Source organism: Rhipicephalus sanguineus, chromosome 11 (assembly GCF_013339695.2).
Source record: "Rhipicephalus sanguineus isolate Rsan-2018 chromosome 11, BIME_Rsan_1.4, whole genome shotgun sequence".
Lineage (NCBI taxonomy): Eukaryota > Metazoa > Arthropoda > Arachnida > Ixodida > Ixodidae > Rhipicephalus > Rhipicephalus sanguineus.
Window position 1 is genome coordinate 87015790 of NC_051186.1, and position 15183 is coordinate 87030972.

The 15183-nt window shown below is 48.1% G+C and overlaps 1 protein-coding gene across 1 annotated transcript; it reads right to left on the reverse strand.

Moving 5' to 3' along the window:
* Positions 1 to 10093: 10093 nt before the first annotated feature.
* Positions 10094 to 14755, reverse strand: LOC119373344 (uncharacterized). The gene is made up of 2 exons (XM_037643373.2): positions 14542 to 14755; positions 10094 to 11677 (listed from the first exon to the last, which is right to left on the reverse strand). The coding sequence occupies exons 1-2, from the start codon at positions 14746 to 14748 to the stop codon at positions 10784 to 10786; spliced, it is 1101 nt and encodes a 366-aa protein (XP_037499301.2). The 5' UTR covers positions 14749 to 14755; the 3' UTR covers positions 10094 to 10783.
* Positions 14756 to 15183: the final 428 nt, after the last annotated feature.

The following is a 15183-nucleotide window of genomic DNA, read 5'->3' on the forward strand; positions in this document are numbered from 1 at the left end:
CACTGCTCCCACTGGTCAGTGACTGCGCTCCTATCCTCCTATCCTGCGCTTTCCCTCGACGCTTGGTGTTCCCATTGGCCGAACGCCATCACATGTCCCTCGCGCGCGTTTTCTCTTCCTTGTTTTTTTTGTTTGTTTCTCTATGGCTCGACCTTCATAGCGGCGCAAAAGAGAGCGAGCTGTGCACGTGTGCACCACGTTTCGCGCCTCTTTTTTTGCGAGCTTACGGCATCGTTTCAGTCGTTTTGTGTCTGCGATGCCCCTTTGGTGCGCTTTCGGGTGCAGTACTCGCGAAACTGACGGCAAGCGACATTTTGCGGATTGCGTCTCAGCAGAAATATGCAGTAAGAAGGAATACCTTGCTTCATAGAATCAGCGGGGCTGACATCAAACCCGACGCAGTGGTCTCGGCTCTGTGAGGCAAGCGAGCGTCTCTTCGCGCATCGCTCCCTTCGTTACCTTTTCGTCCTCCTAAGTGCAGCATATTCGATTTCCGTTTATTTGTAACACTCGTGTCCGAGTTCCGTGAAGTTGCCTTCAAACGCGTCCGCTTTCTGTCGACCATGGTGTAAGATATAATGTTGAGGACACTTATCGGCTTGCATGCAAGCGTGTTGGACGGCAACGCAGGCGTCCACCACATGTCGTTTTTTTTCGCTAGCGAAAAACACGGCATGCGTTTCCATTTTAGTTGCTGTCGTGCCGTAGCCGCCTTCGCTCGCAAAGAAATTCAGGTTTTTAACGAAGCGCCAGTTACTACGGGAACGCGTTTCTGTCTTCTTCGCGTTATCCCGCCGATTGGTATCTGCTGCCGACAGCGGTGCGACAAGGACCCACATCGCGCCCGGCATATTTCAGCGTCTCGCCGCCAATAACTAAGCCACCCAAGCGCAACAACATTTCCATGTCCTTTCGTTATGTTTCGGCAGCCAGCAATAACTTAACATGAAAAGAACTGGTTGAATTAGCAGCTGACGAGCGCAAGCAATTTACGGCAACAGCGTTTGATGCGGAGAGCGTCTGTTAACAATACGCGGCCTAGTGGGAGCCACTTTCGACACACAGAGAGCGGAGCCAATTTCGACACAAGAGAGAGCGAACGCCGGCGCAGGAGGAGGAGAGAGAGGAACACTGATTGTTGGCGGGCCAGTTCGTACATACTGAGCATGAAAGAGCGCGCTGACATGGGACAGAAAACGAAAAGGAGCACAAATATACAGCGCTAACAACGGAGTTTATTATCTCTAGACAAGCAATAAATAGGAATGCATATGTGACGTCACAGCACCAGCAATGTGAAACGCTCCCACTATCAGGTTTTTCACCGGTACACTTGCCCTCAGCCCTCCAGAAACAGATTTCTTTGTGTGGAAGGGCAACAGACAGAGAGCTGATACATTCTTGATTTTTTTTTATGAATCTCGAAGGCTTCCCGTAATTCTCGTCTCATCCTATCCGCATACCGGCCTATCACTGTGCACTCTTCGAATGAAGGTCGGCATGCGCAGTCTGCAACATACGCGGCAAGAGTGCTCCCAGTAGCACTTCGGACGTCGCACGCGTGTTCACGTATACGATCATTGTGTACGCGCGTGCACAAGACAACCGGATCTCGTACACCACGTCGCCCTTACACGTAACAAATGGCTTCGCGTGCGTCTTGGTGCATAGTTTTCGCGCAGTATCACTGCAATTCACCTGTCGGCATAGGCTACTTAGTTTGTTGGGGGCCGAAAAAAACAAGATCTACGCCCGATCGCCCTAGCATTTTCTTGAGCTTGTCGCTCACACCATGAATGTAGGAAATGACAGCTTTTTTTTGCTTTTCTCTCTTCGAGGCTCCTCTACAGGTGGCGCACTTCGAAACTTCTTCAAAAGCTTGTAACCTATAAGAGAAGCGAATCCGGATAACTGACCAGGCGCAGACGGCGTGTTTGGTCAGCAAGGCTCTCTTGGACGCGATGAAAGCAGGATCTGCTCAACGAGCTCTTAAGGTCAGATGTGGCCACTCCCCGCTCGACAAGCTTTGAATGCGCAGATTTGAACGGTATGAAACCTTTTTTGTGACCGAGGGGCATACCTCCTGCACAGATGCTCAGCGCTCAGATGTACACTCAGCTCTAAGAACTGAAGCTCGTTTCCTGAGGGAATATCTTTTGTTAGCACAAAGTCGCCCAAGTTTTCTGCAGACACTGGCGGCGTCTTGTCCATTTTTGCGCACCATGTAAATGATAAGGTAGTCGTCGACAAGTCGGAATACCTTTCCCACTGTGCTACATTTCAAAGAAGCATGCAGACTTCTGTCATATCGAGCGAGACCAAGGTCTCTCAGCTCGAGCGCAACATATGAACCGATGCAGACTCCCTTGTTTTGGATGTACACGCCCTCTTCCAACTTTATGAGTGTGGAGCGTAGGTAAAATGACGGCAACTTGATAAAGCCTCCAACGTTGACCTCCCAGTCATTCTGGAAACGAATAGCACCTATATTGTCAATAGCCTCTTCAGCGGCTTCACAAATGGAGGCATGTGACAGTGAATAATACAGATCTTTCAGATCTAGTGAAAAGGCGCTCACCGCTATTCGGTTGCTCATTTTCCAGGAATGCGGAAACATCCTGCGCATTCTAACACGGAAAGGGTGATCGACAGGCAGCAGGGCCAGCGACCGCTGCAAAAACAGCCCTACGCAAGCAGTTTCGCTTTGCTGCGCACCCAACGTGCGCAACAAAGCGAAGCGCCCCCACCTGTACAGGGCTCCACTGGCCTTTGCGGCTCGCTCAGCTTGGCATCCAAGGAGTACCAGTCTTTCTTGGCATCAAATTCCTATGCAAGCGACGTAAAAGCTGCGTACCCAGTCCTCAAACACTCAATCTCCGTAGTAAGTGCATGCGCGCACTAAGCTTGTGGCTAAGGACGTCAGCAGTAACAAAGAAAATAAACACTTACCTATGATAGACGCTAGAACGGCTTCTCTATGAAAACACGGAACGCGCTTCGAACGCGACACTATTCCTCTAACAAGCATTGATCCCTCTGCCAAGTAGTATGTGGTGGCACTCCTAGCTATTGAAAGTAGAGTGCACCAGTATATGGCAATGGATCCACTACGGGATCCGCGGCATTTCTAATGAAAATCCAGACGACGCCACCGTCCCCTTCCCCTGAATGCTTGGCAGTGGTTACCATGGCTACGGCCACAGACGCCGCAGGCAGCCTGGCAACGCGTCTCAAGTGTAGCCGAGTGGCGTCGTTTCTGCGTTCGTGCGAAGGCGAGCACCACCGTGGACGGGGTCCACGCAGGTCCACGGAGTGACGGCGTTGCACCGCCTTTCAGGACTAATTCAACTAAACGAAAACAACAAGTATGTTTCCCTTAAAGATAATAGCGGTAGTGTTAGCCTTAGTTTGTTTCATCGATATTAGTACCAACAAGGTTAAAAAACGCCAGGCCTGCGCGGAAAGCGCAGCACAGTCACAGCGAAAGCTGGAAGAGCGGCATTTCTAGAGCCCGTTATAAACTCTCTTGTGGCGAATAATACAAGTACATTAGCAACGTACCCACTACTCCAAAAATCATAATTTTTGGGAAGTTGGGAAGCACCCACCACGACATTATTCGTTATTCTGCGGAGAAGCGAGCTACCATCTGTAAGGCATTATGTGAATTTTGTTGATGCGACGATTGATGACGATGAAGAATCATGGCTTAGCCCTTTCTAATGGGTTGGAAGCTTTAAACGATCCACTAGTTACGTAATTCATATTGTGTGACACCCGGTCGTTATTTAACTGTCACACCACGCTTTATAACATATGTTAACCGGGGAAACGGAGAGCAAGAGAGAGAAAGAGAGAGGGGGGGGAATTAACTTGATTGAGAGCCTGAGAAAATCATGAGAGCCTTATGGGCTTCTTTGGCAACCCATAGAAGTGCACTTGCGAGGAACCCACTATGCTATAAATCATCATAATTTTTGTGAAGTAAGGAAACAGCCACTATGCAATCCTTCGTCATTCTGCGCAGAACCGTGGTACTCGCTAAACACTTGTAAGGCATTATGTGCACTTTGTTGATGCTGTGGCTGATGACGATGAAGAAGTATCGCAGAGGCTTTTGTAATGGGTTGGAAGCATTCAACAACCCACTCGTTGCGTGATTCGCAATGTGTGACGCCCGGTTACAGAATTCGCGTTTGTGTGACGCCTATTTGTTATTTTACTCTTCTACCACACTACATTACATCTGTTAATCTGGTTCCTTCCCGACATGAAGCCTGTATAGGGTCTTTTTGCAACGCAGTTTCAAGCAACGGCATGGCCCTGGGGTAGAACACTAAGCTCCCATGCAGAGGGCCCAGGTTCGAATCTCGTTCCATCCTGGAAATTTTTACTTATTTCCTTTTTTTTTCTTACTTCGTGCGATAGTGGTTACGGACACCGGCGGCGGAGGCGGAGAACTACGGCGCCAAAAACGGCCGTTGAAATCATCTCATAACAGCTTTCGCTGTAAAAAAATAATTCACTGTATCGTGATGCCAAATGTGGAACATTATAGTAGAGCAATACATATGCTGGGGGTTGGATTTGTGCAGGCTTGACTTCCATCTTATGGTCACGCAATCTTTTTGCATTAAGTTTTACGTACGAAAGAATGAAGCAAGTTTTAACGGGAAATAACTTCATACCACTTTGTTTTACAATCGGCAAACAAGCGTCGCGAATATCAAGAACGAAAGCCCTCCGAAGCATATACGAAGCCTGTACTTTCCATCATTTCCATGGTGATTGAAGCGCCGCTCAAGGAGCCCGCGTAGACACTAACGCCAGATTCCCCTCTAGGTATCAGGGGCGTAGCCAAGGGGGGGGGGGTTGGGGGGGTTCAAACCCTCCCCGAAATTTTTCAGTTTTGCTTGCGTATATATACACGCACACATACAAACGCACGCACGAACATACATAAAGTATGGCTGAACCCCCCCCCCCCCCCCCGAAAAAAATTTCTGGCTACGCCCCTGCTAGGTATTATAGTAAAAAACTCTACGTTCGATCCTAAAAATGAACGGGTCTGGCCTCTCCGGCACCCTATTTGAGCGGCCGAAAGCATCGAGCGCTCGGTGTCCCGGACAGAAAGCGTAAGGCCCCGATTCACTGACCACACCAACGCTTCAGGTGAAGGCGACTGAAGCATCACCGCAAGTTTTTTGGCCTTTCTTGCTTCCCCCTCTCCTCTTCCCAATCTATCAGCTGAACCCACTCCCCCAGTTTAGTACATTTATCTGTGCGTCTGAGCGTGATAGTCATCGATCCCACATGGTTTCATATTATACATATGAGGGCAATCTGGCGCTGCAATCGTTCCACCACGGTGGGAAAAGTTAGTATTGGCTTCGGATCGGGTCGCCTTAGGAAATTGCCAACAAGTTTTATGTGTAGTTTCAGTTTCGTTCCGCTTGCAGCAGCTGTATCTTGCTGCCTTCCATGCGGCGTTTTCTCCTTTGGGTGTTCTTCAGTGATGCTAAATGCGCTCAGACAAATTTGCGGGCGGCAAAACTAATGCGCCACGTAGGAGTGACGATTGAGAACACACCGCTTCGCTCCAATCACATCGACTGGGACAAATCACTGCGCTCCCGCGATAGGGACACCACCTAAGCCTGCGCAACCGGTCGTCGAACTGGTCCCTTATTTTGGGGCGCATTAAAGAGTTCACCACTACCACCCACCTATTAAAATATAAAATCAAATGAAGTATTTTAGCGAGGCCTTACGTGGCTAGGCAGAAGGAATATCTGGCTGTCCTATGTCTTCAAAAAACTATCATCACCATGACCACGTATATGCCACAGAAACTTGGCAAACCCCCTCTACTCACCATTGGCCCACTAAAAATGAAGAAGAGAACACAGAGGCGCCAAACGCCAAAGCACATTTTGGACAGACGTAACCAATAATTGCAAAAGACTTGAGTGGACCGCCGGGATTAAACCAGTGATACACACCGGGGCCGCACGTTTCAGTTTTGCTAGATAACCATCTGTACAAACTGCGCGGGCACTGTTTTTTTTTTTTACATTGCACAACATCGCTGCAGTCTTCACTGTCGTGGCGCGACTCCCGAGGCAAGAAATAGAATTGCTTTCAAGAAAATCGGAAAGTTTTATGGCCGCAGTATCATTCGCAACATGTACTCCGCAAGCGTTCACACGCTATTGTTTGATCAATGAGGCATCGCTTGCGGCCTTGTGCATCGGAACACGCGAAATCGCTGTTTATTTTTGTTTTTCCGCCTACAGGTGGCGCCACAACTAGCAGACCTTCGCGATTTCGGCCAAAGGCGTGTCCGTATTTCGATACACGGAGCATATGGGCTGTTCGACAACTGGTATGATTGAAGAACTCCGCAGGCCTATACCGCACCACGGAGTACAGCATAGTACAGGAACCGTGCAGTCGAGTTTTCCCGTGTGAATGCAGCGCCAGCACGCAAAACCTAGCGGATAGAAACAGCAGTAATGAGACGGGGTTGCTAAAATTGAACGAAGATGCGCGCGTCTCCCTCCCTGCATGAGTGTGCGGATGGTGGCCGGGCTACACGGGAGGCGCGTGCGCGCATCTGTTTTCTGCGTGCCCCTAACGGCAAATGTCGCTAAACTTGGGACGGACCAGTGCGAGCAACCCGGGCCTTTTTAGTGGGAAGCGGGCATTCTACCCCTGCACCACTTGGGCGGAGCCGCGCGCAACTCTTAAACGACGACACATTGCAGACTACCGGTCGCAGCGCCACAAGCGGATTGACCCTTATTCGGATTAATTTTTTGTACGTTCGTGCTCCGGCCGTTCTGAGCATTCCCCTGTCCCAGTACCCTCCAACGCGGTCACGTTGGCTGCAAAGCGTCGGCGAAGCCAGCTGGGCGCTCCGTCACGCTCTGCTGAATCGGCTTGACATCCGAGATAGCGGTGCGTTGCATGTAACGCTGCTCACGATCGTTCTGCACACGCGCAGTCTCGCCCAGGTGCCGCAGCAGAGAGCACGCTAAGTGTTCAATTCCTCTCAGAGGCTCAACACTTTTCACTCGATACAAGATCTTTATTTCCATAAATATATGATGGGTACTTTCGTGAGAAAAAACGCGCATGCTTGTGTTCACTGTTGTCAAGAAAAAGGTCTGCAAGGAAAATATCTGCAATAAGTTTTACATATGAATTAATCAAGCAAATTTTAATTTGAAACAACTTTATACCACTTTGTTTACCGATCCGTAAACAATCACAGCGAGTCTCAAGAATTAAATCCATCCAAAGCACATCCGCAGCCTGTACTTCACGTCATTCTCCTGGTGACAAGCGCCGCTCAAAGAGCCCGCACAGATACAAGCGCCAAACTGCCCTCTAGTTTATGTACTATGAAACTCTACCCTATGGAGAAACAAAGTTACTTAGAAAGAGAATTACATGAGGCAACCACCCTTGGCAAACGAACGGTCCGTGAAGCCAGCCGTGTCGGCCCTACGCGTGACCTTTAGCAGCGAAGCTGTTTAGCAAATCGTTCCTTGTGAGTCGAACGGGAAAGCTATCATCATCATAAACGGGAATGTGCCACGGAAATTGGGTAAATCCCACTACTCACCACTGGTTCACTAAAAATGAAGAAGGAATCAGTTAGCCCAACAAATGGCTCCGAAGCGACGGCGGCGCACCGAAGACCCCGAGTACGTACAACGAGAGAATACTACGAAAACGGAAAGGCAACGGCGGTGGCGAGAAGACCTTGAAACCCTACGCCAACGACTACGTGCCCGAAGATCTATGACAGGTGCGAACGCTTGGTTTCAGCGCGAGTTTCTGTCTCTGGAGTTTGGACCTCTTATCGTATCGTGTCTGTGACTGTTTGTGGTTTGCCTCGCACCTTTCTGCACTGAGAATCAACGTAGAAACGACCTAGCATCACCTAGCTAAAGCCTAGCAACGACCTAGAGGTAACCTAGAAGCAACCAAATTAATCTGCAGAATCGTCCAGTTTCGCTTTGTGAAGCCTTGCGCGGCTGAGTGAAAGCTTCGCCACTTTTAGAGGCGAAGCTCCTTAAGGCGACAGCCGTTCGTCCCTCGTAGTCGTCGTCGTCGTAGTAGTAGTAGTAGTAGTAGTAGTAGTAGTAGTAGTCGTAGTCCGTAACAAGTCTTACGCTTTGACCTCCAAGGTTGTGCCGGTGGGAGATTTTTCCTGTGCGTTGTTGAATAAAAAATTCGCAGCGTGCGCGTTAACTAAAAGTCGAATTCTTCTGTCTCTCATTCCCCATTAGCAGCCATTGGCATGTTCCAGTAGGAAACGTTAGTAGAAGTAGAAGTTTTCTTTTTTTTAAGGAATGTTAATATAGTTCTTATCTAATTTCTCTCTTTTTTATTTTTAGCAAGCGTTGTGTAAAACATTTACATTATAAAGTACAGTGTGGCCAATCCCCCTTCTGGGTATGTGCCAAGATCTAGGCGACAAGACAAGACTTCTTCTGTCTCTCATTCCCATTAGCAGCCATTGTTTACCTCCAAGGTAGTGCCTGGTGAGATTTCTCCTGTGCGTGATTAAACAATAAAAATTTTGTTTAAAACGCCGTTGATTGATGAAATAAACCAACGAAAGACGCCAGATGTTTTGTAAAAGCAGAACGAAAGAACGCCAGATGCTTCTTAAGCAAAACGAAAAGACGCCAGCTGCTTAACGAAAGACGCCAGATTTTTCTAAAGCAATGGTTTTCTAAACAATGAAAATTCACAGCGTACATGTAAAATTAAAGTGAGCTGCAAGTCGTCATAACTCATGGAACCTTTAGTATAAACGCGCCCGATCTCACGTCGGTGATGACGTACTGGGCACAATTCACGGAAGATTTACGGTTTACCGATGAACCTCCGCAGCTTCGCCCACTCATCATCATTCACTCCGTGGATATGCTGTGATTTTTTTTGTTTTAACTGCGGGGCAGTAACTATAACATAACTTGAAGAGAAGCGGATGAGAAAGCACCTTTTCCGCTGGTGGGATCCAAACCCACAATCTTGAATTCACGTCCAATGCTCTACCAACTGAGCTACGATGGAAGGCGCTTCCCCGTCCATATTGTTGAGTATTTCTGCGCGTGTAACCCCTCGCAGTGTTAGCTAGTACCACTCGTAGCCAAGGTGGCGAGTGTGGAAGACTCTTCGCCAGACGGCTTCATGTGGCACATGATTTTTGCACGAGGTGGCAGGTGGCCATTGAACCTTCGCATGCTACCTAAAGGCGTCAAATCTGCGGTACGAGGCCCTCGCGGTGAAAAAACAAAAGGTAATTCCTTTTGTTCTCGAGGAGCTCGTGTCTGTTAGATGCAAACAAATGTATCCAACAGACAATTAAAAGCACAGGAAACATTTGTTGTTTTGAACGATAGTGTAGTAGTTAGGCAACAAGCTAAAATTATTTAAAGCGGGCGAAAAAGCACCCTTTCCGTCGGTGGGATCCTAACCCACAACCATCGAAATGAATCAACACAAAAGGATTATACGGCCCACAAAGTGGAAAATGTAGCGCTTACATCAAATGGTACTGAAGCTCAGGTGACCATTCGGGGACGTCACGTTTGACATGGTGACATAACGTGATCACATCGCAACGGCGCTTGTTTTACGTGATAATTTCGCCAAGTCAGGGGCGCGAAATGAAATCATCCATTAAAACGTTACGTTACTTAGGGACGTCATCGTCACGTGACGATATTACCTTAAAAGATATGTAATGTCGTCATCGTCAAATGTGACGTCTCGAGATAACTTCATCGTCTCGTGATACTACCATTTAATGAGCCTGAGAACGAACACACTGGGCGCGTCCTGCTTCCTTACACAGTCGTTGATACAGACCTGCAATTTTGCGTGAACGCGACGCCCCGAAACATCCCAAAAAATCTAGAGGGTAGCAGATTCGCTGTTACGAACCATTGGTTCCCGAAGCTTACATAGTCATTCATGACAAATTCCCTGAAATCAGAATATGACATATTTATAAACAACAGTACGTATTATATTACCATAATATTCGTAAATCGCATTCATCGCCGAAAAAAATGTCCAGCAGATCACAAGCTGCACTTTACGTCGTTATAGCTGTATGTTCCTACAGTTTCATTCAGCACATCCCTGCGAGATTGTAACTACCAATCGCGCATTCCAAAGTATTTATTTCAAGCTCTCTTGCAGTAGTCGGAAAATTGAAACCTGGAGCGCAGCGGACTTAAACTTCCCATATCATAAGACGTGTCCTAATGAAGCTTAGACACTTCCCTCGTGTGGTTCCCCTGCCCCATGTAGCTGCTGTCGGTTTTCAGGTTTCTCCGCGCTCGCAGGCTCTTCTGACTTCAATGGCTCAAATCCAATTAATGACGTTGCTGGCCCTGCCTCTCTTTCTGACTCAACCTTCTGCTCTGTCCCTGAAGGGTGAGGTACGAGGATTGTATCTTCTACCGTCGCCCTCGTTGCTCCGTCACTGTCTTTTTCTGTCTCCTTTTTAGTGTCCACCGGTACTTCTCCGCCGTCTGTTGCCTTCTCTGATCCAGTTGTTGCCGTTGCTGATCGTGCTTCTGCGTCGACTCCCGGCTCTGTTCCTGAAAGCGGAGACACGAGCACCGCATCTTCCACCTTTGTCGTCATTTCCCCCTCGGTGTCTCTTTCTGCCTCCTCTTCAGTCTCCACTGGTACTTTTCCGTCTGTTGCCTTCTCTGATCCAGTTTTTACCGTTGCTGATCCTGCTTCTGACTCAAATTCCGGTTCTGTTCTTGAACACCGAGGTGAGAGAACCGTATCTTCTACCTTTGTCAACGTTTCTCCCTCGCTTTCTCTCCTTACCTTCCTCTTTAGTGTCCACTGGTACTTCTCCTCCTTCTTTGTCCTTCTCTGATTTTTCTCCGAAGCTGTAGCTCACAACCTCGATTGGCCTCATAAGCTGGAGGTCCTGAGTAATTTTATATAAATCTTTGTGGTCCCCGCTTATTTTCGGGAACTCCGCGAAACATAAGGTGCACACGCACCAGTCCAGAGCAATATGTGGGAAGCAGCTAGCGACGTGAAGACGGATCTCGTAGCTGTCGCTGCGCACGCGCCGGAGCGAAGGAAGACACGCCAACGTTAAATCCAGATCCGACGGCAGGTCGTCCCGGGTATCCAGGCCAGATTCAACGTCACAGTTAGTGCGCAGGGCCAGTCGCTTCACGTGTTCGAGTCGAGGGCGCTCCCCGCACGATTCGGGAGGACCTACGACAAACGCCGTCGTAAGTTCGTCCACCTCGAGCTCCAGTTCTCGAAGTCCCGGACAAGACCTCAGGAGCTTGAAGAACGATCCCTCTTTCATAGCGCAGTCGAGGTGAAGATGTTCCAGGTTGGGGAAATCCGCGGCCGCATCCTCTTCTCCATCGACGACGCACATAAATATACCGAGAAACTTAAGATGGGGACAGAGGTTCGCAATAACCGAAAGTTTAACGCCACAGAAGCGTTTTAGGGACAAGTGCACAAGTCGGAGCACGGATAGGACTTCGGTCACGTGAGGCTCAAAGGAGCACTTATCTTTCGGCAAACTGGAGACGAGGGAGAGATGTGTGACTTTGGTGTAGCTGGCAACTCTTCCAATTGCACTTTCGCTCTCTGCCGTGAGCTGCAATGAAAAGAAGAGGACATATTGTACTCTGTACAGCATCTACTTTCATGACGAGGAAAAACAATTGTAGTATTGGCGAAGTAGACATCAACGTCGGTAGTCTATTTTAGCTATTGTTTTGGATGGCATGTATGTCTCTTGAGTATGTCGTGAGGAGCACTCCAACACAACAAATTTCAATGGCTATTTTGTTTCAGCACGCACACACATACCTTGCAGAATGAGACCCCCACAACGTCGTCCATAGTGATGGACGCCGCATCTTTGTGTTTTGCCTAAAAGTTAATAAATGCACTGTTTACCGCTCAAAAATACTTTCGTCTTCTAGAATGCAGCGCCACCTACGAAATCAGCAAACGTACCTCCCTGAGGGAAAACAGTAAAAGCATGACGGTGCATAATCTCACTTAAATTGGTTATCAGAGAGCAAAATATTTGTAGGAAGATATATTCCTTTCTGAACAACATTAGCAGTGGGTCGCGCCTTCTAACAAAGCATATCGCTAGTGTTTCTTATTTGTTACGTTATTATGCGCCGGCGGCGCCACTTGCGTACACAACCTGCGTAGGAATGCCACCCACCATGAAAAGGTGCAGCAACAGTTTACTGCACAGATTATGTCTGGGTGCGGCGTTCCCTCGGCGCTACCTACACCTTCTCGGTCGTGCAGACTCGTCGCCAGGGAATTCTCGCGGTTACACAGAGGGACCTCCTATTCCCTGCACAGCACCACACCCAGGTTTCCAAGGCGGTTCTTCGCTTCCTTGAGGACACTGGACTGGCCAACCGGCTATAGTAGCCGCCCGCCGCGTCCTCGGTCATGGACAGCATTCCTCCTCTCCTTCTCCTCCCTCTTCTCATCTTTATTTCCCTTTCCCCTTTCCCCTACAGGCGCTAAGCCGTGCTCCCAATTAAGGTTGCAGAAGTTGCGCCTTTTCCTTTCCTCAACCTCTCCTCCTCCCCTCGTGCAGACAGCCCGAATTACGAGGAATGTGTAACTCCTGAGACCACGGAAGACCTCTTGCGCGTGTGCCCGCATCATGATGTGCAGTGACAATCGTTGTCACCCCTCCTTGCAAGAATCGTCAAATAAAAATTATCGGAAAAGGTTCTCTTGGCACCCTCGCGTGAATCTCGTCATCAGCTCGGTATTCTCAAAGCTCCAATTTTTCGCGACAGCGAACATGATAAGAAAGTGCGAAATGTCTTTTGACATTTATGTACATTGACATTTACGTTGACAGTGACATTTATGTACATGCACATATATATATATATATATATATATATATATATATATATATATATATATATATATATGTGTGTGTGTGTGTGTATATGCCTATGCGTGTTTTTTCCTGCAGTTGTCCGCTGTTTTTTGCTGTACTCGTGGTGCCAGGAGCCTACTCAGGCGTGTATAAACACGCCTTTTGTTCTGCACCATGACAGTCGATGTCTCATGTATTGTGAAAATAGCAAAATAAACTTCAAACACTGAAGTTTCTGTTTCACCGCCACTTTCATCCTCATGATGAACACCTTCTCTCTAGGTCATTCTTTACACCCATCCTCTTTCTGCAACGACGAGTAGCAGGTCATTACATTGGCGCAAGCAGACCTTTCAGCCTTTGTACTGTAATAGACCCCTCTCTATTTTCAGTTTAGCAAAAAAGCGCTATTCAGCGATTAACCATTATGGCTTATTTTTTATTACGTCAGTGGCGAGTGTATTGTCCGTGCATCTTTTGCCACCGCTAGAGTACTTCTCAAAAAGCTGGAAACTCACACGTACTAAAGTTTATTTAACCACGAAAACCGCCTTTCACTCGAACGGTTCTCAAGAAAAAGGCGAAACATGGGCCGTTCTAGCAAGCCTCCGACAAGGTAACAAGCAAAAAGTAACAAGCAGTATCAACACAATGCTACACAGGCATTCTACCTATGCTCGACCCTTCCTTCTGCGAGATTTTCATATATAGGACAGGTGGTTGTCGATAGCCAGCGCGTTCTGTGTGCTTTGGAGCTCCTTAGTGGTGGTAATACAGAGGCCCATAAAGAAGTTGTACAATTCAGCCGAATCGGGGTATCGAAAGGGCTGTCTACTGGCGTTTTCAATACTTCCCCATCCCATCAGCCTGGCCGTGACTATGGCGGGTGGACCTTTACAATGTTCGTTACCGTACACAGTATGCAGCCGTCGCGGCCTAAACTTTCCTCGAGGCTGATCGATGTGACACAGCTGTCATTGCTGATCTAGGTGAAGTACGGCCAGACGCACCGAGCTAGGCTCCTGCCCGTACTTGCAGAAACTCCAAGATGTGTGAGCAGCAGTAGCTCGTGGGCCTCAGAATGCAAGGCTTTCGGAGTACCAATCTTCCTTTTTGGTATCGCGCATGTACACCCCCCCCCCCTCCCATCGACGTGCCGTGCGTTGACTTCGCCAAGGAGAATCAGTCCGCCCTGCTGTGAAAGCAAGATGGCCATGCGGTACAGTAGTCAAGAAGAGTTTGTTCTAAATTCACTCGATGGACTGTACAAGTTTACCAATACACATTTAGGACGTCCTTGTTCGCCAGCCACATGGCGACTATTTTATAATGCCCTTGTCCTCGTGGTGTCATGATCGCGGCTACAACAAATCCTCTCTTGCCGGGTCAACGGCTAAGGTGCTAAGCCTTGGTTGGTGTAGGCGATTTGCCAACCTCTCATAGTCTAATAAGAAGTAAAATATTCGGACATAAGTACTAAGAATAAAATAAGTAACTGTATTTAGGGTTTCAAAGAAGAGCAATGGGGACTAGGTTATCTCAATAGACTTGTTTGATCAAAACAGTACAAAGCATGCCGGTAAGTTACTCACGTCACGGTGTTCTACTTCGCCGAAATGTCGGTGGGCCTTCTCCACAACTTCGGCGCTTGTTGTCGACATCACAAGGAGAATTCCAGTGTGGTGAGTCAACGTGGAACCTAGAAACAGCTCCTTGCGTCGAAAAGGCACCGGAAGCCGTTTCGAAGCAGCTTTGACCACTTCATTTGAAGACAGTGCAGCTTCCATGTTTGTAGACATGACCACGGCGAGCTGCAGAGAACGTCCGCACCGTACATTCGTCAGGGAAAGCGCTGTCCCCACTAAAACACCACTATAGGCGAAAGCTGTATATTTCCGAAACGCAAAAGCGAGTAAAGAATAGATTCTCGTTTTCCTTGCTTGGAAGTAAGCGATGTCATTATGAATTCTTTTTAGCCTAAAACAAATTTCTGAAACGGGAGACGAAAAGAATACGGCACACACCAGGATATGTCGCAGCAGTCTCGACAAATACTGGTTTAGTAGCGCTTGTATGTGTTTCATTATTTTCGTCGCTCGTCACAGGTGTCCTTTGCGCTAAGAAGTGTCAACTAGCACAGTCATGCACATTGCTAAATGATTATGGCGCACGCCGTTAGTGGGAACCTAGGGAATAATTTTAACCACCTCGGGTTGTTCAGCGTTCTCGTGAGT

Bases quoted from the DNA above. Each gene is read 5' to 3' on its own strand.
- LOC119373344 (XM_037643373.2), bottom strand. From the start codon at position 14,748: ATGTCTACAAACATGGAAGCTGCACTGTCTTCAAATGAAGTGGTCAAA. The intron at 11,678-14,541 runs GTGAGTAACTTA...TTTTCATTGCAG, and splicing joins GCGAAGTAGAACACCGTGAC to CTCACGGCAGAGAGCGAAAG.